This window comes from Canis lupus, chromosome 35, assembly GCF_003254725.2.
Source record: "Canis lupus dingo isolate Sandy chromosome 35, ASM325472v2, whole genome shotgun sequence".
Lineage (NCBI taxonomy): Eukaryota > Metazoa > Chordata > Mammalia > Carnivora > Canidae > Canis > Canis lupus.
This window is the reverse complement of record NC_064277.1, coordinates 7877711-7902144: the sequence shown is the minus strand read 5'-3', so window position 1 is coordinate 7902144 and position 24434 is coordinate 7877711. Positions and strand designations below refer to the sequence as shown.

Sequence of the window (24434 nt, the reverse complement as noted above, 5' to 3'; positions counted from 1 at the left end):
GAAGACAGCTTAGTGTGTATGAGATGTGGGAGAACAAGGTAAAGTCCATGGACAAATAGGTAACACTCGGAATAAGTACAAATACTTTTGTATAGAATTATTCTAGTCTTTTTTCTTGTCCATACCCTTCCTCTAGAAAAGCTGCTAACAGTTTTATGGTTTCTCAGTAGGTCAACAAACATTTCTGAAGAAAAGCCTGGAAAGTCAAAGAACCAGGGCCTGAACTCTAGCAGACACATCTGCACCCCCAACAGAGCCATCTCATTGAACACCCACACAGAAACATCTTTAGGATGTTTGCATCAAAGCTAACCAGATGGAGACAAAGGGCATGCCCCAAGGGGATTGCTTACCTCTTTCTGGCACTTCACCTTTATCTTGGAACTGTCCCTTTGTCATCAGGGTGACTTGGGAAACAGCAGACAACAATGCAGGCCTAATTTGGACTTGGCAAAATTCTTACGTGCCACGTTTCATTCTCTAAAAGGTAACATGCCTGCCCTGCTTATCTGATGGGGGTCAGCGGTTAAATCCTAGTGAGGGAATATGTGAAAAGGCTCTTTCCAAACTCTAAGTGCTATGCAAATGCCGATTTTTACCAGCGTCATCATAAAAACATGATTTATAACACCAGATATTAACACCCTTTGCTGCTCTGATTTTACTGTACGTGCTGTTGGGTTGCTGATCCAATTCTGCTCTATGGGTTGCTCCAGATCTTTTCAGGACTTAGATTCTATCTCAAAGCTTATTCTCAGGTTTTGAATAAAGTATCAAATGTTTCCCTGTTCTTACTCAAAGCACCATCTATTCAAGTAGTCACTTTTTTGAACTTACCTGTTCCAGTGATTTCTTATCAGTAAGAGGAATATGTTTCTGCACAATTCATAGCAATGGCCTATCCTCCAAGAATCTTTTCTGACCCTCCCCTGGGTTAGGCTTCTTAGCTGCCTTTTATATCAAGAGGCCCAACACATAACTTCTTTTGCCTTAGCTGGAGGTACAATTCAGCACTGAAAAACCTGCCTTTTTTGTAGTTTTCTTTTTCAAGGAGGCCAACTATTTTGCAAAACAAACATTTGTTAAATTAAGTGAATCCATCAAATACTACAAATTTCACTTACACACAGATTAGACAAATAAGTTTCTTCACAAGCTTGGCCGATCATTTTTAGCCAGGAAACCCCAAGACGGTACAGATGGGGAGATCAAACCTTCCCCAGAAGGAGCCCTGCAGTTAAATCTGGAGGCCTCTGGAAGAACATCAGGAGACAGCAGGAGACCTGGGCTCCTAGCCCACCGATAAGAAAAGAAAATCTCCTGTTGGTCAACCTGCAGCCTTTCAAAAGCATGAGAATTTCCCAATTCTCCCATATATCCCCTTTCCTATGCACAAAAGTTAAACACATCCAATCGCCAAATACTCCCATCCTAGAAGGCAGAGAAATTACAACTCTGCTTTGACAGAGTCATCAAAGGTTGGGGCTGTTTGGGATTTTGTTTTCCAAACTCACTGCTGGCCCGGAGAAAGTATGACACCACCATCTTAAGCACAAGGCAGCTGTTCGTTTTTGGCTGGAGTTCAATATAAACCTTACAAATGGTCTGCTAGCTCTATTTTTTAAATAATAATAATTTTGAAAAATCCCATAGTTACACAAAAATCCCAATCTAGTGTTTTCACTATAAAGCCTTTCCTGCGGAACAGAGAAAACCATGGATTCCAAACAAATGTCTGAGCCAGGAAGGTACTGGTAGGTTATTTCTGCCAGATAAATGCAGTGGACATATAATTAGGCAGACTGACAATCAATGGCTTAAAGCAGGCTCCAAGAATCACCACTGAGTATCAATTCTTTCTGAAATATCAAAAGACAAAAATCTACCAACAAATAATTTGTTATTTCAAAAGAGGCCCTTAACAGTTAAGTCACTGATGATACTTTTATTTAGGGGTGAAAATCAGACAACAGAAAACCTTCCCTTCATTCCGAAATTCTAGTCTGTTATAGATACCAATGGCTGTATTTTACTTATAACTATCCCGACAAAGAACTCACATACAATGCTCAGTGCGTATATTCAACACCACAATGTGCCCCCAAAGCCTGGCACGTGTTTTCCCTTTCCTGTTTCCCTCATGACACACTCGAATATGCACAAGGGCCACATGTTGGTAGTGCTTTCAAAATAAACCTTTTATGGGGCCAGTTTACAGTCATTATTATTTTAGCGTGCATATTTGTGGCAGAGCCACACATAGATCCGTAAGTCCAGGAGAAACCGAAGTCATTCCTAAACCTTTGGACATTCTTGGGAAGTCAACAGATTTCCAAGCCCAAAAGCAAGAATCTTGACTTGGTGTGTGAAACCAAAGCTGGCAAATCCCCTACAGAGATTGTAAATGTGGGGTTCCCTCCATCTCTGTACTCTCTCCCTTTGTCGTCTGCCTATTTACCGTATAATTGCCAGGCTGTCCCATCATGTGCTGTGTTCTCCATCCTGGGCACTACGTATGCAGCGGTGCTGACCTTTGCATCAGGCCCACCAATTCTCAAGAACTAACTGACTGACCCCCAAATACTAAGCACAAGTCAAGATCACTGGCTTGCTTTCTATGTGCTACAGGATTGGACCAGCTGCTGTAATATTTCTTCCCTTGGCCCTTCTAATCCTCCAGAAATCACTCCATGTTAGTTTTTCTTTATTGGTAGGCAGCCCCAAGAATGTAAGCTGTTGAAATTCTTTCATAAAAATGGTCTAGCCTCATTTCAAAAAACAAGAATATTCCAGACATGGGGTGGGAGGGGGGCAAATAGTCTACTGTTCCTTTGTATCCAAATGAGAAGAGATACATTCGAGATACACACCCATACACACACTCAAAGACAGCTCACATATATGTATTAGAGGCAAACACACAGCTTTCCACTAACTTAGTGAGTATCATTTATAAGCATCCTTACATGACTTTCATGTATGAATTGATTTTAGCCACCCTCACCGGTCGAACCACGGTGGGCAATGTTTTAACCCCAATAAGGCATATGTTCTCTGATCACAAAGGATGCTTAGTAAATACCGTCCACTGGCTTGCTTAGGAAAAGACAACTATTTGGAAAAAAATCTTCATTTTAATAACCAAAAAAATCTTCTTGCTGGCTAAACACTACCATTCAGAATGCATTCCTCATCATGCTCGTGTGCTGCCCCTGAACTCCAAATCACCTTCCACAGACATACTCGGGGTTAGATGATGGCAGGGTGAGAAATGGGGGCCAGCCCCACCCGTATGGGTGCCTTGAGCCTTCATACCTGTGCTGATGCTCCTGCAAGACTTGATAAATGCTGATAAGAAAAGTTTGGTTTTTAAAACTCCCCACAACACAGTCCTTGTAGATTCGGAATTCTGCAGCCGTCACCGCCTCACCCTCAGGAATCTGGGATAAGTTGAACTTGAACTCTTTGTGGTGTCGCTGGCCAGGGGAGAACTCCTTCTCGTACTCCACTATAAGATTAAACAAGAGAGAGTGACAACTATTGTTACTTGACTAGGTGCCACAGGCTCACCTCAAGAAAGCCGCCCCGTTTTCATTCAGAAGTGGATTACCAGTTAGCAATGGCTTGGGAGCGGGATGGGAGTGTGGGTGGGTGGGTGAGTGGTCCCATGAACCAACAGTGGCTGGGCTGTCAGGCTGAGATTCAAATCCCTCATCTTACCCAAGGAGTAAGTAAAATTCTTAGATTTTATTTGGTTTCAATACTTTACATACTTGGTTGAAGTACGTTGCAGGAAAGCAAGTTATTTAAACTCTTGCCTTCAGGTTTCCTCACCTACGAAGGCAGGAGTGAACTGGGCTTCCCGAGGAAGTTGTGAGAATGAAGAGAATGGTGAACAAAAACGTCCCTGGTGATCCTGGCCCCGGTCACCCCCTCCCAGCCCCCTTTCTTTCCTGCTGCCTGGCCCCCTCAGGTTGGGTCACCTCCTGCCATCAACAGTTGGCACCACTGAGGGTAGGTGTGAGCTGACCTTTGGGAAGAGGGGTCCTAGGGTGGTAGGGGAGTGAGCAGCACCTTTGGCCTCAACCTGAAGCTCAGTGGAAAGTTTCACTGGGGAGAGGGGTACGGGGGGCGGGGGGGAGGTTAGGGTAAAGCTTCAGAAAAAATCCAGCTAGAACTCAAGAGCACTGCCCCCCCTTCTCCCGGAGCAGAGGGGGAGCTGCAGGGCTCTGAGGCTAGGGCCCCTTCACTCAAGCTGCACACAGAACCCAGGTGTGAGGACACGGGTGTGGAAGCAAATTACCAACAGCATACCTTGCTATTTTCTCTAATGCTTTTTTTTTTTTAAGATTTTTTTGTTTATTTATTCATGAGAGACAGAGAGAGAGGCAGAGATACAGGCAGAGGGAGAAGCAGGCTCCTCACAGGGAGCCCAATGCGGGACTTGATCCCAGGACCCCGGGATCATGACCTGAGCCAAAGGCAGGCGCTCAACCCACTGAGCCACCCAGGTGCCCCTCTAATGCTTTTCTAAAAACTGGGGAAGAATGGAGTCTGGAATCTTTTTTTTTTTTTAAACAAAATCTTCCCCCTGCATGAAGACAATCTATGGAAAACTTCAACCACTGATGATCACTCTTCAGAGTCAGCTTCCACTGAATCTATATAAAGTCCTGTGTGAGAGAAGTGGTATCGACCTCAGATACTTCACTCCTAATCACTGTAAAAGAGAAAAAGGACTGCTCTGCTTCCCACCGTAAATCCTTGACTCTTTTCTCCAGGGATTGGAAACGCTTCTGGCCTACTGTTCCTGTTAGGTGTGTTTTTTTTGTTTTTTTTTTTTTTATGGCAACTGCAGTGAAATCGCATGAGCAAATTACTCCTTTATGGCAGAGTTCTCCCCAGGGTTGTGGGTAAGGGGGGAAAAAAATCAAATTATTTGCCACCTCCAACTGCCCATTTTGTCCCACATGTGTTATTCTTTATGATCACCAGAGAAAAACTTCAGAGATTTAGCTTCTTTAACAAAAAGAAAGGAGAAAGAAAGAAAGAAAGAAAGAAAGAAAGAAAGAAAGAAGAAAGAAAGAAAGAAGAGAAAAAAATGTCAATGACTCTTTATAAGAACCTAAGGCCTCAATGGCATTTGCCGAAGCTAAGGAACTTTAATCCATCTATAGGTAGGAGGTTTTAAATAAAGAATTTCTGAAACTGCCATAGGACTAAGCTAAAATCTTTTAGAGTCAAGTTATCTCTTTCTTTCCGGGGCGGGGATGGGGTGGTAAAAAAAAAAAAAAAAAAAAAAAAAAGCTTTGGATTGTGTAAGAGCTTGATATAAATTAAAAATAAATAAATAAATAAAAGGTCTAGCCAGAAAATAAAGCATGGTTCAGTCCCAACAAGAGAACAGGTTTTCAAATTAGTGGCTAAGCATGAAAAGCAATCTTGTGGGTGAGTTCACTGAAGGACACCCATACATGAGGGTGTATCGCTTTTCCCTAAAACTGATCTGCCTTTTAAGTGTGATATGTTATCATCAGTGGTTAAAAAGTGAATCAAATCTGATTTCCCAAAGAGACTTTCTAAAAAACAGTCATGTAGCTTTTCTATAGGGCCCTCTGGGTGCTTAAATTTTAATATCAGTAAATAAAAATATATTGTTAAGATTCATTTGAAAGAATGCATAAGAATTCCTAAAAGAAGTCTTTCAATCGCTAGTAGTATAAACAACAATTAGAAAGAAGAAATTAAAAAATTAAAATAAATAAAAGAAAGAAGAAATCATAAATCATGGATGTGACACAAGACATGAGACAGTAACTTAAGATATTTCAGTCACAAGGAGTCAAATTTCAATAAATCAGAAATGTGGTAGCCAGGTTTGCAGAAGTACATCATCCCCATAAACCATACCTCCCTGTATTCGTATAGGGTCCCTCTCCCCTAGAGTGGGTTTTGTTCTGACTTTCTCTGGACCAATAAAATGCAGCAACAGCGGTGCTGAGTGACTCCCAAGCTTTGAACCTCCTTCTGCTTTGGTTTTTTGGATTGCTTATCTAGGGGAAAAATCGTTACCATAGAAGACCTCCCACTACTCCGAACCTCCATGCTGTGAGGAAGCCCAAGCTAACCACGCAGAGAGGCTGTACGGTACATGAAGGGACAGATGGAGGGAGAGAGGGAAGCATTCAGTCAGCCTCCCACTACTTCACCTGAGGCACCACAGCTGTTCTACCGAGATGCCACCTCAGGTGCCCAAACCAGAGGAGACGTTGGAGGGCTCCAATCCCAGCCAGCCTCTGACTGCAACTGCATGAGGCACCAAGCGCAAGAATCACCCTCTAGAACCTGGTCATTTCCCAAGATTGTGGGAGACAACAGCACATTGCTTAACGCCACTCTCATTTGGGTGATGTGTTACACAGTCACAGGCAACTGACTGACACAAGAAGGAAAGGGAGGACAGGAGAGGACAAGAGAAAGAAGGGGAAGTCTGAACTTGCTAGGATGGGGAGAAACCACATGCGACTCTTAAGGATGTTGAGATGCTGGGAGGCAGTAGGTATGACTGAGGAGGAGCCCTGGCAGGCGCCCACTGACAAACGTGAAAGATAAAGAACCTAAAAGAAAATAGGAACATCGTTCAAAGCCTTCACTTTACTACAATACGAATTAGAACGCATGGGCTTATGTGAGCATTTTCCCATTTCTCTACTGAGATAACATTATCTGGAAGCAGTCTGAACTGTCTTTTGCCTTTCTTTTATCCTTCTCTGAGGAGATTCAGGAATCTGAGCCTCCACTCCCCTATCTCGTTATAAGCCCTCTCACTCAAAAAGTTCACTGTCTTCCAAACCTCTCTTGAGGCCTCTTGGCTGGAAGCTGGACCACCTTCTTCCCACTCCCCGTGATACTTCAGCTGTCAGCCATGGGAGTTCGCCTGGAACTCCTTTCCCCCAGTCTTCGATTTCTATAGTGAATTTATATAGTGTGTTCATGAGTGTCTGGGAGGGAGACAAGACATAAATGCAGCTAGATCCCTGCCTCCATGTGCATTTGAAGACCTCAGTGGTAAAACTATAATGTTTCTAGCGAACTCTGCATTCCCCGCCTTCAAGCTCTATGATTCTGGACTCTACAAATGTCAGACAATCCAAAATATGGGAGGTACTGCAAGGGACCGGGCCAAGTTCTGAATTCAGCTCTCAGGACTTGTTTTGTGGCCCTTAGCATTTTAGCTTTGCACTGGGGGTGTCACGTGTGCTATTCAATTGAGTAGTAGCTATGCGTGTTGATGAAGGGTCGTGCTGCCAAACCGGTTCTGAATTTTTAGCTCCCCTTTCTCTGACTTACGTGATGCCGAGCAAGACATTAGCCAAGGTTCCAGTTATCAGGGAAATGGCAATAATGCATTTCTGAGCTTTAAGTGGGACAATTTCTACAAAATAGTGGTAGAGAAAGTACTCAAATGTTAGTTTTGATCATCATCAGCTGATGTTTGAGACGCTAGCTCTACTGACTTGGAGTAGGTCTCTGCTGAGTTAATTCAAATTTATTCAGGAGTCTTTAGGTAGGGCCGATCAGCGGTTCCTCTAAATCACCTTATTAAGTTGAAGAGCTGCATTCTGTGTCAAAAGTGGTAAGTAAAATCACTACCTTGAGTATCATCAGCCTTGCTGTTTGGCTAATGAATGCCGTTTCTGTTCTCTGAGGCAATAATTCCTAGAATTTTTTATTTCAAGGACCATAACATTTTTCAATGGTAATGACCTTATACAAGGTCATCTACTTTTTTTGTTTGCCATTTGTAAAGACAATAAAACAAACAACACAACAAACTGCATCCTTTTAACTCTATGATCATTTCTGAAGGCTCTTTTAATACCAAATTAAAGAGGACATTAATTGAAAAACACGATCCTTGAAATCAAGTAAACTTAGCTTTATAAAACTCCCTCTATTGTCTCTGCCTTATACTATGCCAGCTGAAATTCAGACGAGCACCAGATCTTTGACCAACATGTAAGAACCAGAGCTCTAAGTAATAAGAGTTACTGGTTGAGGATTTAAAAATGTAAGTTATGTAATACTAAATATGAAAAAGGATATATGCAATTTATAGAGGTAATGAAGCATCATAATAAGGACCTAAGGAAACCAGCACCCAACTTAAAAACCAGAACATGACCAATACCATGGTATTCCTCTCTGGTGCTATCCCCAACTCTTGCCCGAAAGGTACCTAGAATCATGAATAATGTCTAGCATTTTGTTGCCTTTTAAAAACTGATAGTTTTACTATATATATGTACATATCACTAAATCAGAGTGTTTTCCTTTTTTCTTTTAAAGTCCTTCAGAGCATAATGGAAATTTTATAGGCACACATGGCAAATATAGGCATGGTCACAACTAAGAGTGAAAGCAGCCCAAGCAGATGGCTGTACTGCCTGTCAGCTGGTGGGGGCCTGAAGTCCCATGGGTGGGGCATGACTGCTCTGTAGGCAATGGGTGACTAATAATTCTTCTTCAACTCTACCTCATATAAATCCATTAAAAACAGACATTTTCTTAACAAGCGTTGGCAAGGATGTGGAGAAAGTAGAGCCCTTGTGCCTTGCTGGTGGGAATGTGAAATGGTGCAGCTGCTGCAGAAAACAGTCTGGCAATTCCTCAGACACGCACAGATTTACCACATGGCCAGCAATCCCACTTTTAAGTGTATATATAGGTATCTGAAAGAATGGAAAACAGACTTGAACAGATATTGGTACACCCATATTCCTAGCAGCACTCCCAGTAGCCAAAAAGAAGCCACCCAAGCGTCCATCAACGGATGAATGGATAAACAACGTGGCAAAGACAATTCAGCTTTAAAGAGGAAGGAAATTCTGATGCAGGCTACAGCATGGGTAAACCTTGAGGACATTATGCAAAATGAAGTTTAAGCCGGTCAGAAAAGGACAAATATTGTATGCCCTTATATGCAGTGCCTGGAGTGGTCAACTTCATAGAGGCAGAATGTGCAAGGGTGGCTTCCAGGAACTGAGGTGGGAGGGACAGGGAGTTAGTGTTCAGTGGGGACAGTGTTTCAGCATGGGAAGGTGAAAAACATTCTGGAGATGGATGGTGGCGATGGTCGCACAACAATGTGAACACAATGCTGCAGAACTTGTACATTTAAAATTGGCTAAAGTGCTAAATTTTATATGATGCATATTTTTACCACCAAACCCCCCGCCAAACCAGACATTTTCTTACACAATCACAATGCATGACCATACCTACGTTAAAATAATTTGCTGTTTTTCTCTAATACCCAAACCATAATCAAATTCCCTCCAACAGCTCAAAAAGTCTGCTTTTGGCTTATTGGAGGCAGGAGCCGAATAGGATTCACTTCTTACACTTGGTTGTTCTGTCTCTTAAGTCTCTTCCAAACAAGCAAACCAGGAACAGAAAGAACTCCACTAATCTGATCAGGAGTCCATCTAAAAAACCTACAGCTAACAACATTCTTTTTTTTTTTTTTTTTTTTTTTGTGCTAACAACATTCTTAATGGTGACACCCTCAAAGCATGTCCTTTAAAAATCAGGAAGAAGGCAAAGATGCTCATTTTCCATCTTGAAGTCCAGTTCAGTATTGTTAAGATTAAACAATAGTAAAGGAAAGAAATCGAGTCCAAACTGTTGAACCTAATAAGAAAATGTAGCAGATTGCTTCCTTGACGGTCTCAGTGAGTTTGGGCTGCTATAACGAAAATACTACAGACTGGGGGTGCTGAAACAACCAACACGGACCTCTCACAATTCTGGTGGCCAGAAGTCTGAGCTCAGGGTGCCAGCATGGCTGGGTTCTTGCTAAGGGCTGCCTTCCTGGTTAGGTCTTCACTTCGGCTTCCTTGGTACGTGCATGTAGAGAGAGGGTGTGAGCTCTAGTCTCTTCCTCTTCCTGTAGGACACTAATCCCATCATGGGGTCTCCACCCTCATGACCTCATCTAGACCAGATTACATCCCAAGGCCCTACCTCCTAAAACCGACTCATTAGGAATTAGGGTTTTGTTCATAGGAATTTGAGACACACACACACAGTCTGTAACACGGACCTTAAAGGTTTCACATTACTTGCCCTGTTACCTTTTGAATTTGTGGCTTGGAATTTTTGCATTTGTGTTTATAGGCGCACACGTGATGGGCTCACCTCATACAGTGTTGTTCGGTTTCAAGTTATACTTGCTCTTGGAATAAGTTGGGGAATGCTCCCTCTTTCTTCTCAGGAAATGATCTCTTCCTTCAAAGTCTCGAAAGCTTATCTGTAAAATCATCTGATTCTGTGTTCTCCTTTGGGGAAAATTTTTAATTACCCATTCATTTTCCTTTAAATGTAGAGGTATCTACTATTTAAAAATATCTACTTTTTAAGTCATTATGCATTTTCTAGAGGTTTGTTAAGAGGGGAAGAATTTATCCAATTTATTACCTTAAAAATTTTCAGTCTTCTCTTATTTAATCTCTGCTCTAACTATAGCTTTTTCATTCTAATAGTATTTGTGAATTCCCTTTTTTTGGATTTGTCTTACTGGAGGTCAGTTTTTTCCTCACTATTGCTTAATTTGATTGTCATATTTTTCTTTTTTGAAATGTTGAAAGCAAAGAACTTTTTATTACTTGTTACAAAACAAGGAGACAGGGAGATAATTCTCAAGGCACTGGCTGTAATAATTGATATTTTAACATATTTTCTGAATACCATCCTGCTAACTCTGAATGATTTCAAGTTGTCTAGAGAAGCAGCACCTGGGTGGCTCAGTTGGTTAAGTGTCTGCCTCCAGCTCAGGTCATGATCTCAAGGTCCTGGGATCAAATCTTGCATCTGGCTCCTTGCTCAGTAGGGAGCCTGCTTCTCCCTCTCCCTCTGTCAAATAAATAAATAAACTCTTTAAAAAAAATAAAGTTGTCTACAAAAAAAATAAAGATACAACCTGTTTCAAGTGAAAATATAAAAGAGAAAAGAAAGAAGACAGAGTGGATGGTAAAAGAATAGAACAATCACAATCTTCCTATGTTTAAGAAAAGCCACATACTCATAGTTTCTCATTATCTGGACTCATTAACTGGTTAATTCGGCATGGCTTATTTAAGGCAAAATTACATTCATTGACAGTAAATTCTACATTTTCCAAATGTTTCATGCTTCCACTTATAGTCCTACACCAAACTTGAAAAACTTGAAACTCTTTAAAAAACAAAAACAAAACAAAACCCTACCATTCCACTGACGACGATAAACAATTTTTTATGCTATGGCACAAGTGTATTTAATTTTAGGCAACAAGGACAGTTCCAGCTGGTCTTTCAAGGTTTGTAACAACAGTGGCCTTCTTACTTTTCTGTTGCAAGCATTCAACCTGAAATAGCCATAGAGACAATAAGCTGGACTCTCCAGCTCACTTGATAACCACAATGAGACAACAGACTTTACCCTCTGGGGTGTACCAAATATTTCTAAATATTTGTTTCTATTAATGTTCTATTAGAATCAGAAATATCAAGAAGAATCTATTTTCCTGGCTGCCATTTTTTTCCTAAACTTTCATTTTTTAAATAATTACAGACTCACAGGTAGTTGCAAAAATAGAAGAATGGATTAAAAAAACACTAAAGAGATCCCATGTAACATCTTACATAATTGAATAACAATAACAAAACCAGGAAACTGATGTTGATATATCTTAAGTGGACTACAGGTCTGTACTCTGATTTCCAATTTTCACATGCATTATCTGGTGTGTGTGCGTGTGTGTATATACATGCATAAATAATTCTGTGACATTTTATCACATGTATAGATTCCTATAACCAACACCACAATCCAGACACAGAACTATCCTGTCCCTGCAAAGGAAGTCCTTTGAGCTAGGCTTTCAGTTCAAAGGACATTTTAGGACTAGACCTGGCACATATAAGAGCTTTAGGACCAACGCTAAGTACCTTCATATCGTTGTTAGCAGTAAGGGTTAGACAAGTCATTTTTATTTTAAAAAACATTTTAGAATCCTTTTCATACCCAAATGCAGATGTTACCATCGCTCTAGGTTGGGAAGACGCTCCGTAGTGTCTACACATGTCTCAACTATGCAACTATATGGGTCTCACACGTGTTTCACAGACACAACTATATGTGTCTCACAGTGGAAAAGTTGCAGACTCCAGCTAACGTGGTAGGAATACACTCAGGCACTTAAGTCAATAAACATGTGTCATGAGGAAACACTTAAACTGAATGATTGCAGCCTTGATAGAGTTCCATTAATATGAAATAACCACATTTTTGCCCACTTATAAGGACTACTATAAAGTAGCAATCAGACATTTAGTATCAATATATATGGTACGCATTTTTTTCACTACCAAGAAAAACTAAACATCTTTAGTCAAAACACAGAACTGGGACAGCCTAAAAAGAATGGTCTCCCATACCTCTGATTAAGAAAAAAAAAATTGTATTCAATTAAAAAAAAAAAAAAGACAGTTCACCCATTTCTCCCACCCTCCGCCCTTGCCTCTTGCAACCACCAATCTATTCTCTGTATCTATGAGCTTCAGGTTTTTTGTTTTGTTTTAGATTCTACATAGAAGATATAGATAGATAGATAGATAGATTAGATGATAGATATAGATATTACAATTTCTTTATCCATTGACTGACATTTAGATTGTTTCCATTGCTTTGGCTCTTATACAGATGTGGTTTATGTATACAATGGAATATTCCTCAGCCATTAGAAATGACAAATACCCACCATTTGCTTCAACGTGGATGGAACTGGAGGGTATTATGCTGAGTGAAGTAAGTCAATCGGAGAAGGACAAACATTATATGTTCTCATTCATTTGGGGAATATAAATAATAGTGAAAGGGAATATAAGGGAAGGGAGAAGAAATGTGTGGGAAATATCAGAAAGGGAGACAGAACATAAAGACTCATAACTCTGGGAAACGAACTAGGGGTGGTGGAAGGGGAGGAGGGTGGGGGGTGGGGGTGAATAGGTGACGGGCACTAAGGGGGGCACTTGACAGGATGAGCACTGGGTGTTATTCTGTATGTTGGTAAATTGAACACCAATAAAAAATAAATTTATTATAAAAATAAATGAATAAATAAATAAATAAATAAATAAATAAATAAAGCAGCAGTGAATATGGGAGGGTGTATATACTTCTTTCATTTACTGTTTCATTTCCTTGGGTACCCAGAAGTGGAAATGCTGGATCATAGGGTAGTTCTATTTTTAATTTTCTGGGAAGCCTTCATATGGTTATCCACCGTGGCCACACCTTCCATTCCCACCAATGGTTCACAAGGGTTCCCTTTTCTCCACATCCTCGCCAGCACTTGTTATTCCTTGTCTTTTTGATGTTAGCCATTCTAAAAGGTGTGAGGTAGTACCTCATTGAGGTTCTGATTTGCATTTCCCTGATGATTAGTAATGTTGAACATCTTCTCATGTGCCTGATGGCTATCTGTAGTTGCTGGAAAATATGTCTATTCAGATCTTCTACCCATTGTTTGATCTTTTTTTTTGCTATTGAGTTGTAGGAGTTCTTTTATATATTTTGGATATTAGCTCTTTATCAGGTATATGATTTGCAAATATACTCCCGTTCAAGTAGGTTGCCTTTCATTTTGTTGATGGTTTCCTTTGCTGTGCAGAAAGTTTTTAGTTTGATGTAGTTCCACTTGTTTATTTTTGCATCTCTTGTTTTGGTGTCAAGATTCCAAAAATCTCCAAGTCCTAGGTCAAGGAGCTTATTGCCTATGTTGTCCTCTAGGAGTTTTACGGTTTCAGGTCTCATATGTAAGTCTTTAATCGATTCTGAGTTATTTTTTTGTGTACAGAGTAAGACAGTGGTCCAGTTTTACCATTTATGGAAGAGACTGTTCCTTCCCTGTTGTGTATTTTAGCTCTGTTGTCATAAACTATTTATGTGTGAGTTTATTTCTGGGCTTTCTATTCTGTTCCATTGATATATGTGTCTGTTTTTATGGCAATACCATACTCTTTTTATTACTATAGCTATGTGATGTACTTTGAAATCATGGAACACGATATCGCTGTGGTCTTCTTTCTCAAGATTGCTTTGGCTATTTGGGTCTTTTGTAGTTTTATATAAATTCTAGGATTATTTTTTCTATTTCTGTGGAAAATACCACTGGAATTTTCATAAGGATTGTACCGAATCTTTATACTGCTTTGGATAGTATAGACATTTTAAGAATTCTTCTAGTCCGCGAGCATGGGAATATCTTTGCATTTATTTGTGTTTTCTTCAATTTCTTTAATGTCTGATAATTTGCAATATATAGGTTTCTGAGCTCTTGATTAAATTTATTCCTAGTTATGCTTTCTCTTTTTACCAAAATTAATGTGTTCTCTTTTTTAGTATAGTTGACACACAATGTTACATTAGTTTCAGGTGTACAACACAGGAATTCATGGCAATACTGATTTATGTGTCACTCTATGATATTTTATTCTTTTTAATGTAATCATAAATGGGACTGTTTTCAATCTATCTGATAATTCATTAGTGTGAAGAAATGCAACAGATTTTTGTGTATTGGTTTTGTATATTGCAACTATATTGAATTTTATTCTAAAGGTTTTTGATAGTCTTTAGTTTTTGTTTGTTTTTACATATAACATCATGTCTTTTGCCAATAGTAACAGTTTTACTTCTTCCTCGTGAATGTCTTTTTTTCTTGCCTAATTGATCTGTCCAGGATTTCCAATACTATGTTGAATAGAAATGGAGATTCTCATCTTAATCCTAGTCTTAGAGAAAAAGCTTTCAGCTTTTCACCATTGAATATGGTGTTAGCTGTGGGCTTGTCATATAAGACCTTTATTATGCTGAGATACTTTCACTCTATATCTGCTTTGTTGAGAATTTTTATCATAAATAGATGTTGGATTTTGCCAAATGCTTTTTCTGTATCTATTGAGACGATTGTATGATTTTTTTCAAAGATGAGAGAGAGAGAGAAAGTGAGCACATGTGAGCAGGGGAGAGGTAGGAGAGGGAGAGAGAGAATCTTAAGTAGGCTCCACATCCAATGTGGCTTGATCTCAAGACCCTAAGCCTAAATCAAGAGCCTGCCACTTAACTACTGAGCCACCCAAGTGTCCTAGATAATCATGTAATTTTTATCCTTTGTTAATCACATTGACTGATTTGCAGGTGTTGAATCATCCTTGCATCCCTGGAATGAATCTCATTTGATCATGATGTAGGATATATATATATTTTTTGCACGTCTTACCTTCTTCACCTATTTCACCCATCCTTTAACCACGTCCCCTCTGGCAACTACCAGTTTGTTCTTTGTATTTATGATTTTGTCTGTTTTTGTTCATTTGTTTTTTAAATTTCACTTATAAGTAAAATCATATAGTATTTATCTTTCTCTGTTTGGCTTATTTTGTTTAGCATAATACCCTCTGGGTTCATTTACCCTGTCACAAATGGCAAGATCTCATTCTTTTTTACAGCCAAGTAATATTCTGTTGTATACTAGTTGATAACAACTAGGTTGTTTCCCTATCTTTGCTATTGTAAATAATGCTGTAATAAACATAAAGGTGCATATATCTTTTCAAGTTAGTATTTTTATTTTCTTTGGGTAAAAACCCAGTAGTGGAATTACTAGATCATATAGTATTTCTATTTTTAATTTTTTGAGGACCCTTCATATGGTTTTCTACAGAGATCGCACCAATTTACATTGGTTTATGATCCTTTTAATGTGTTGTTGAATTCAGTTTGCTAATATTCTGTTGAGGATTTTTGCATCTGCATTCTTCAGGGATATTCCTGAAGATTCACACTTCCCATTCAACTGCAGAGCACTAATGGGAAGAGTGTCTTCACTGTAACTGAGAAGAAATTTACATCTGTAATTCACTCTATCAGATTAACCTTTTTAAAAAAAATTTTATTTATTTATTCATGAGAGACACAGAGAGAGAAAGAGAGAGAGAGAGGCAGAGACACAGGCAGAGGGGAAAGCAGGCTCTATGCAGGGATCCCAATGCGGGACTCGATCCCGGGACTCCAGGATCATGCCCTGGGCTGAAGGCGGGCGCTAAACCACTGAGCCACCCAGGGATTAACCCTTCTTTAGTTGACCTGGTTTCCCTTGTTGCTTTCATAATGTCACTGCTCCTGGTATGCCGCGGCTTCATTACAACATGCCTAGCTGTTTCTTTTTATTTATTCCACTCAGATTACATTGTACTTCATGTATCTGTGGTTTCCTATCCTCCATTAGTTGTGGAAAATTCTTAGCCTTTAGCTCATTGATTAGGGCTCCCCTCCATTCTCTTTAGTGTCTTTTTCAAGAATGATAATTAGAGGTGTAGAAGATTTTCATCCTAATTTCCACTGCTTTTTTTTTTTTTTTTTTCCTTAAGTCATTTACCTCCTTGTCTCTTGGTGGGGAAATTTCAGATTTATCAAGTTCACCAATTCTCTCTTCACTTGTGTTTACTACATAGTTTAAACCATCTATTAGTTTGTCATTTTAATGAGTTTTAAAATTTGCTACTGATTCCATCTGTTGTCATCATTGCTGTGTGGTGTGTCATTTTCTTTCCTTTTTGTTTTTAAGATTTTATTTATTTATTCATGAGAGACACAGAGAGAGAGAGAGGCAGAGACATAGGCAGAGGGAGAAGCAGGCTCCATGCAGGGAGCCCAACGCGGGACTCGATCCCAGGACTCCAGGATTACGCCCTGGGCCGAAGGCAGGCGCCAAACTGCTAAGCCACCCAGGGATCCCCATGTCATTTTTAATCAATTGTTCTATGTCACTATTATGTATTACAATACATTCTTTATTCTTTATGTATTTCCTATATACCTGATTATAATTTCTCACTTGGTGTCTGTTTTCTGTGAAATCCTTGGTGAACTTAAATCTGCATTGCTGTCCCACCCTCTGATGACTTTCATTTTGGTGGTTTATGTCCTGTGTGCTTGGAAATTTTTTAGGTAATTTTTGATTGACATTCATCCTCAATGTTTGAATTGTTTTATTTTCTCCAGAAAAAATTAAATAAAGACACATACGTTTGCATTTGTGAGGAATATTACTGACCGGACCCAGTTCTCTCCCATTTAAGGGCTTACCATGGGAATCCCCGGGACAGCTCTCCCGCTTTGGCCTGGACCCTGAGCTGGTCTCATGATCTGCAGGAGTGTTGGTATTTGCATTCACATAAGCCCAGCTTTTATGTTTGTTTGCTCACAGTAACACACTCAGGGGAGTCCTCAAAGATGTCCCTGAGTCCCTGACATTCATGCTGTAGACATATTTGCTTTTGTTTTTCCTGGATCTCGTCATATTTTAGCAGGAGGGCCTTACACATTATCTAGTCTGCAATATTTCCAGAATTTGACGTCTTTATTTTATCTGTTATGTTTGGAAAACAACATTTGGGACATATCCCTCTCAACTCCTAACGATACCATAAAACACGCCTAATGTTTGAAGAGTTTACAAGCATTTTCATACGTATCAGCTCATCTGTTTCTCAGAACAGTCCCAGAAGGTAGGCAGAGCAAATATTATCACCATCATGGCAATACGAATGTGCGGCCAAAGGCAGTTAAGGGGCCTCCCCATGGCACTCACTTTTATGATTTCAATTATTACTTTATGCTAATGCCTCCCACATTTTCATCTACAGCTCACTGCTCTGCCTTAAGGAACGTGTTTATCTTCCTACCTGGTACCCTTCATCCCGACACCCCTTATGCATGTGAAGCCAACATGCGCAAGATGAAACCCATATCCTTGCCCATTAATGTGCCCCTGTAGCTTTACCTCTGTACACCAGCACTGCAAACTGGCCAATTAATCACCAACTCCTACTGATTTTACCTTCTGGAACCTCACTGTCTAATATAAGAGCCACACGCTGCTACTTAAATGTAAATGAATTATAATTTAAGATTCAGTTCCACAGTCACACTAGCCACATGGACAGGGTTCAATGCCCACACGTCGCTGGTGGACACTGTATCGCCAGGCACATCGTAGAACATTTCCATCATCACAGAAAGCTCTTTTGGATGGCACCGTTCTGGAAGTTTCTCTAACCCACCTGTCCTGCTCCTTCCGTGACACCACTGCTCTTGCTCAGAGCCGTCCGACTGCCTCAAGTTGTGCCCCTTGCCCACCCCCTCCCCACCCCGTGGCTAGTACCACAGTCAGAGACTCAAATCGTAAACTACCTGCTTAGAGCCTTCAATCTATTCCCCTGGTTCCAGCTTCACCCCCCACCTTTCCCTGCCTCAAACTTTACTCTGGGACGTATTACACCATTCTATTTTCCTGAAAGCCACCCCCCAGGATTGTGCCTTTCCCTTACTTATACAATCTCTTTGTCCTTTCAAAGACCTTTCCCTCCCTCCCCTCCAGGATATATATAGGCTTTTACAGGTTCTGAGTTTTGAAGGTGCTTTGATGCTCCTATGTGATTCTAAATAAAAACAATTCATTAAAGCCACATCTACAATTACACTTGTTTCCCCCATAATGATGAGTGCTTTGGTGAAAAATACCAAAATGAAACTTTTTAAAATGTAGGTCTCCGGGATGCCCGGGTGGCTCAGTGGTTGAACGTCTGCCTTCAGCTCAGGGCATTTGATCATGGGGCCTTGGGATCGAGTCCCGCATCTGTCTCCCTGCGGGGAACTTGCTTCTCCCTCTGCCTGTGTCTCTGCCTCTCTCGTGAATAAATAAATAAAATCTTTAAAAAATTAAAAAATAAAGTGTATGTCTCCACTCAGTGTCAAATGTTCCTCTTTTGCTAAAACCCTCACCATTACTTGTCATACTTAATGGGTAATGCAGCAGTATTTTTAGTCTTACCTTAAGAATGAATTCCAGGAGGTCCAGGAGGTCCTCCTTAACTGCCTTCCTCTATATCCTCTATACCCCCAGTTGGTTTGGGTACCTTGACTTTAGGTTTCTAGAATGTCCCATGCAAATTTTCAGCATTACGCCTCACCTTATATTAAGGTGATCATTGGTCGTGTGTCTACCTCACCCGCTGGACTGTAAGCCCCTCAAAGGTAGGGTATTAATAGAGGTATTAAAGTGTCACATTCACTTTAATACCTCCAATACAGGATTCAAGAATGTTTGTTGAGTGAATGCAGAAGCCAGGACCGAGGTCTGCTCCATGTTCTTTCCTGGGCACCGGAGTATTCCCAGTGGGCAAAAGGAGCCAGAACAGAACTCAGGCTTTGGACTCCAGCCCCAACAATCTTTCTTCAAGACCCAAGGGCATTCTCCAGAACACAAACAGCTAAACTAAGGGACCAACTCAACACATCTGTCTGGGTTTGTTTTTTGAAGCAGCAGCACTATAAGCCCTGAATACCAATTAGCATATTGCTTTGCACTCTGAGCTTGGGATGCAGAGTCCAAACATGTTAAATCTTAAAAAGCTAAGGAAAGAAATTAATCTGCTCAAATTACTTCAATTATACTCAAGCCATATCACAAGGTCATCATGCATGAGAAAGACAGGATGAATTTTAAAATCACATCCTCGATTCAGAGAAACAGACCCCTGGACACACACACACACACACACACACACACACACACACTCCCTTTGTTTATAAAGAAAAAGAAAGAAACTGAAATTTACAGAAGATGAAGTTAATCATTTTAACGTGAACAATTCAGTGGCATTTAATACATCCACAGTGTTGTGCAATCACCACCTCTGCCTGGTTCCAAAACCTTTTTTTTAAGATATTATTTATTTATTCATGAGACACAGAGAGAGGCAGAGGCATAGGCAGAGGGAGAAGCAGGCTCCCCAGGGGGAGCCTGATGCAGGACTTGATCCCAGGACCATGACCTGAGCCAAAGGCAGACGCCCAACCACTGAGCCACCCAGGTGCTCCTCTGAAACATTTTAACCATCCCAAAAGCAAGCCTCTTACCCATTAAGCAGCATCTCCTCATTCTAGCCACTGGCAGCCACCAACCTACGTACCTCTATGAATTTGCATAGTATGGATATTTCATATGAATGGAATCATATAATCCTTTGTGACTGGTTTCCTCTCACTTAGCATGTTTTCAAGGATCATCAATAATGTTACCATATATCAGTAATCCATTCCTTTTTATGGCCATATAATATTCCTTTGTATGCACATACATTTTATCTGTTCATACACTGATGGACATTTGGGCCATTTCCACCTCTTGGCGATTGTGAACAATGCCCCTGTGAACATGCATGCACAGGTATTTGAGTGCCTGTTGTCAATTCTGTTTCTCTTTTGCTTTTCCTCTTCAGTCTCCCTTTGTAGCCCCTGATTCCTCAGAATTAATGTTGGGTGGGTTGATGATTATCTACCAGACTGAAATCAGAGCCTGTTCCAAACACACGCACAGTCAGGTAGCTAGGCACCCTCTTCCCCAGGGGCCAAGCTAGGTAGGCCATCTAAGAAGAGGCCAGGGAACCAATGGGTGGTGGAGTGAACATGCCCAGCATGCTCTCTGGCACGCAGCAGGTTCACAGTAAACGTTTGCTGAGTCTGAATATAAACAAGGTCACTCCAGATGAGTTACAGAAGAGATGAAGAGAAGAAGAAGTAGATGTTGGAAATCGACAGTCAAAAGAACAAAAGTCAGAGGTCGACACAGAGGAAGGGGAGATGAGAGAGAGGCTAACGATCATGCTGGCGAGAAAGCATCCTGCCGGAAGGAAACCCTGGGAATGCTGAAAAAGAGAGGAGCCCTAAGCAAAGGGCTTGCTTACATTTCTGAAAACCAGGAGTCTAGCGTGCAGTCAGAACACCTCAGCCTTGAGGTGAGGGCAAGATGCGGCAGTGTCTCTGCGTCAAGTTACTTAACCGTTTCAGCTCTTGCCGTATCTATACAGTGGCCATAAAATCTGGAAACAAAGGTACTATTATCATGGATGACAATGTAATATTAATACTTCATTTATGATGGATTTGCCCGTGCTCCCAGATCTGGTAATGCCCTCTATGTGTGCGGTAGGAACATCCATCCACAAGGGAGCACGAAAGCCAAATGAGAGCCTACGCGCCCAAGTGTTCTACCCAACAGGGCAATAAGGTGCCAGACGATGCATCCTTTTTTATCAAGATCACTGCCATCAGGATTTTTCTTCATCTTCAACCCCTTCCCCTGGCCAATAAAGCTGTACTGCTTCCATCAAAACTTTTGCGGAGAAAGAATGCGTGCCAACAAGCACGTGAAAAATCCACAAAATGAAAAATCCGTCCTTAAAGAATCGAGACATGAACTGTGTGGGGCCACAGTTTCTCTCATTTAGTGGCAGCTTACGTAAACATGAAACCCTGTCTTTCTCCACAGTGGACTTTTGACCATGACAATGGAGCTATTTGGTTTAATGAAACGTTCAAGTTCTAAAAGTTAAAAGTAACTGACAGGCCAAATCCTTGCTTCGGTTCCCAGGGTTACCAGGGTTTCATATTCCTATCAAGTTACACTGCATCAGATGACCTGTTATTATTCGAGGCCCAGCATCAAGCGTGCCAAACACGGGGACGTGGGGAGAGTCCTTTCTCATGATCCCATTCGACCTCTCCTCCCCCCGATTGGTCCAGGATGGCCTGACCCCGGGAAGTCGGGGCCAGTGTGTGGCCCTACTTGGAGGCATCTGCACCACCACCCCCCCGCCCCGTCACCTTAACAACCCCCAATCCGGTGGCTATGGAGAAAGAAAATGCAGGTGTGTTACCGCTGAGGCCTAGAACTCGCCTCCAACGTATGCCGCAGCCCTATGTGTCCCGGGTGCCCAGGGTGCCCAGGGCAGGTGGTCCGGACGTGTGTGTTGACGGAGTGGACGACTCATCTAGAGCCAGTGGAGCTGTACTTCTCAAGCACCGGGCGGCCTGGCCTGGGACAGACCCTTGACCCTCTCCTGGTCAAACGAAGACCAGCGGTTCCAAACTGAGATGTGACCACGGCCCCCGGGCTGTGTGGGGGACGTGAGCCCATCAGGCCCAGGGGTTCTAAATAAGAGAATGGAAAAATAACCACCGTGGGGGGCCAGACTGACTCTGCAGCACAGCCGTGTGATGTGAACACACAAACACAGAAAAGGGCCATTCCTTTCCTTTAATAGACAAGACTTGGATCCCCACATCCTTGCAAAAACACAACCAATGCATCTCCCAGAACTGTTCTCAGAGAATCTCTTTCCTTTTCTGGGACAATAAGCGCCCTCCTGCTTCCTTTGGAGCAATAGCTGGGCTGGTCTGTTTAGCCCTATGGGATGCCCTGTGCTTACAGGCGATGCTTCCTCAGTCAAAAAACCACCGCCAAAGAGAGCTCAGCAAGATTAAGCACTTGGATATATGGTTTGGAGAAAAACAAACAGCAACAAAAACAAAGAAACAGAACAAAACACAAAAGCCAACTCTACATACGAGAGGCCTTAAGGGTGTGGGGGAAAAGTTAAGTCTATGGCTCCTGCCTTCCTGTTCCTCCCAGCGAGCCACAGAAGCCTCACCTCAACAATGTCATTGCTTAGGCAGATTTATTTAGGGGACTCAAGCGGAGTCCGATCTGCCCAGGTCCCCCGAGGTGCTTTTACTCCCCCATGAGGACAGCAGCAGATGATATGGGGTCAGCGAGACAGGACTAAGCGGGGAAACAGTCAAGGGTGACAGATGTGCGGTATGCTCCTAGTTGTGTTTTTCATTTGGTTCTGATTTGCTCATTAACAAACGGAGCAAGAGAACTGCATTCGGGCCGAGCTGGAAGCGCCCACTTTAACAGCTCCGCATCACTGCTTTCTGGAACCTTCGGTGAAACGATCATCTGGGACTTGCTGCTCCGTGATAATTTCCATGCCTAACGTGGCCTCATCATTTCAACTGCAGGATTGAGTTTAGGAAAAACCAGGCTGCAGAAGAACATTCTTATCCAAGCATCTATCTGCGGGAAGGAGGGGGGGGGGGGCAAAAGGAGCAACAAAGTAAGCAGCCAAAGGTTTCTCAGTTACCCGCTCTCCCCTTCTAATTCAAAACATTATACTTTATTATTGGTGCGGCACCAGAGAGCACATTCTTTGCTCCGGTGATTCACTTCATTTTCCTGAGAACACAATGGAGAGAGTCTCCCAGTGTAAAGTTACTGATTTGCCTCCAGATTAAGTCCAAGCTAAACTGCTCACTTAACATTTTGTTTTCCCTGAAGCACAGCAGGTCCACATGCGGGTGGCTCCTGCCGCCAAGTCACAAGGTCTCGATTCTTTCAGAGGCTCAGATCACAGATGGATGAGACCGGCACACAGGCCTGGCACAACTGGGCTTGGGAAGGAACCGAGGAGGGCTATGAAGATGATAGAAAAATGACCAAGGACATTGGCTGCTGGTTCTCAGATTGACACGGGGCTGTGGTTTCCTTGGACCAATTTTCCAGCCTCCTTGGGGTAGACCAAAATGATCAAAAGTCAGTGTGGTTCATAGGACACACACACACACAGAGGCAGATGAGAGGAAATGAGTGGATGGCGGTAGACTAGGGTACCAAGGAGCACCCCGCAAAGTCAGGAAGCACGTTAACCAAGAAATCGTCCGTGCAGCCCTGGGAAGACCAGTGTGGTCTCATATCATGGGCCATGGCCCTGACTCCTAGCACATGCTCGACGCATGTGGCCGTGGGGTTCATGCATTTGCAGTACTGTCTCGGGCTGTGTCTTTGGTTCACCCACATTGGGTTCTTGCTGGCCTCTTCTCTTCCCACCTGGTATCGGCAATAACCACGCAAGCCAAATTAAGAGGAGCACAGAAGAAGAAAACGTCAGGGTAATTATTCAAACCATCTTTGTTCAGTAGTGCCCTCCCCAAGAAACCTTCCACCAAAGCAATTAGTCATCAGGGCAACTGACGGTCTGAATTCTAATCTCCCTCTTCTCACAGTTTTCGGATCCCAGGAGTTGGCAGTAAGGAGCCGAGTGCAAAATTAACCACAAACAAAAATAAGCAGTTCTCAGGCAGTTCAAACCCAGGCTGACAAAGGGCTTTTCCATAGGGCCTTCCCAGGGTTGGGACCAGGCCGGCCCCTTGGACGTTCTGGGAGATAAATAAACGACGTAGGAGAGAGTAAGAATAAGAGAAAAAGGAAGGCAAAACCTTCAACAGAAAGAGCCTGACTTCGTTGTAAGTGACCTCTTGAGTAACAAAAAGGAAGCCACTGCCTTACAGCCCGTAGGATTCAAGAAGGAAGTCTACCCAACAGGGCTCAGAAATAGAGAGAGAACGTCGTGTAACACAGCACAGCCACTACCAACCAGCCCCAAGCCTCCCTGAGTAGTCTGGAAAGATCCACAGCCCCTGTG

General features: G+C 41.9%; 1 protein-coding gene across 1 annotated transcript in view; it reads right to left on the bottom strand.

Moving 5' to 3' along the window:
- Nucleotides 1-24434, bottom strand: part of BMP6 (bone morphogenetic protein 6) — a 149287-nt gene that overhangs the window by 24917 nt on the left and 99936 nt on the right. The window contains exon 2 of the mRNA XM_025444825.3: nt 3316-3508. Coding sequence (XP_025300610.3) covers nt 3316-3508 — 193 coding nt within the window. The remainder of the gene's footprint in view (nt 1-3315; nt 3509-24434) is intronic.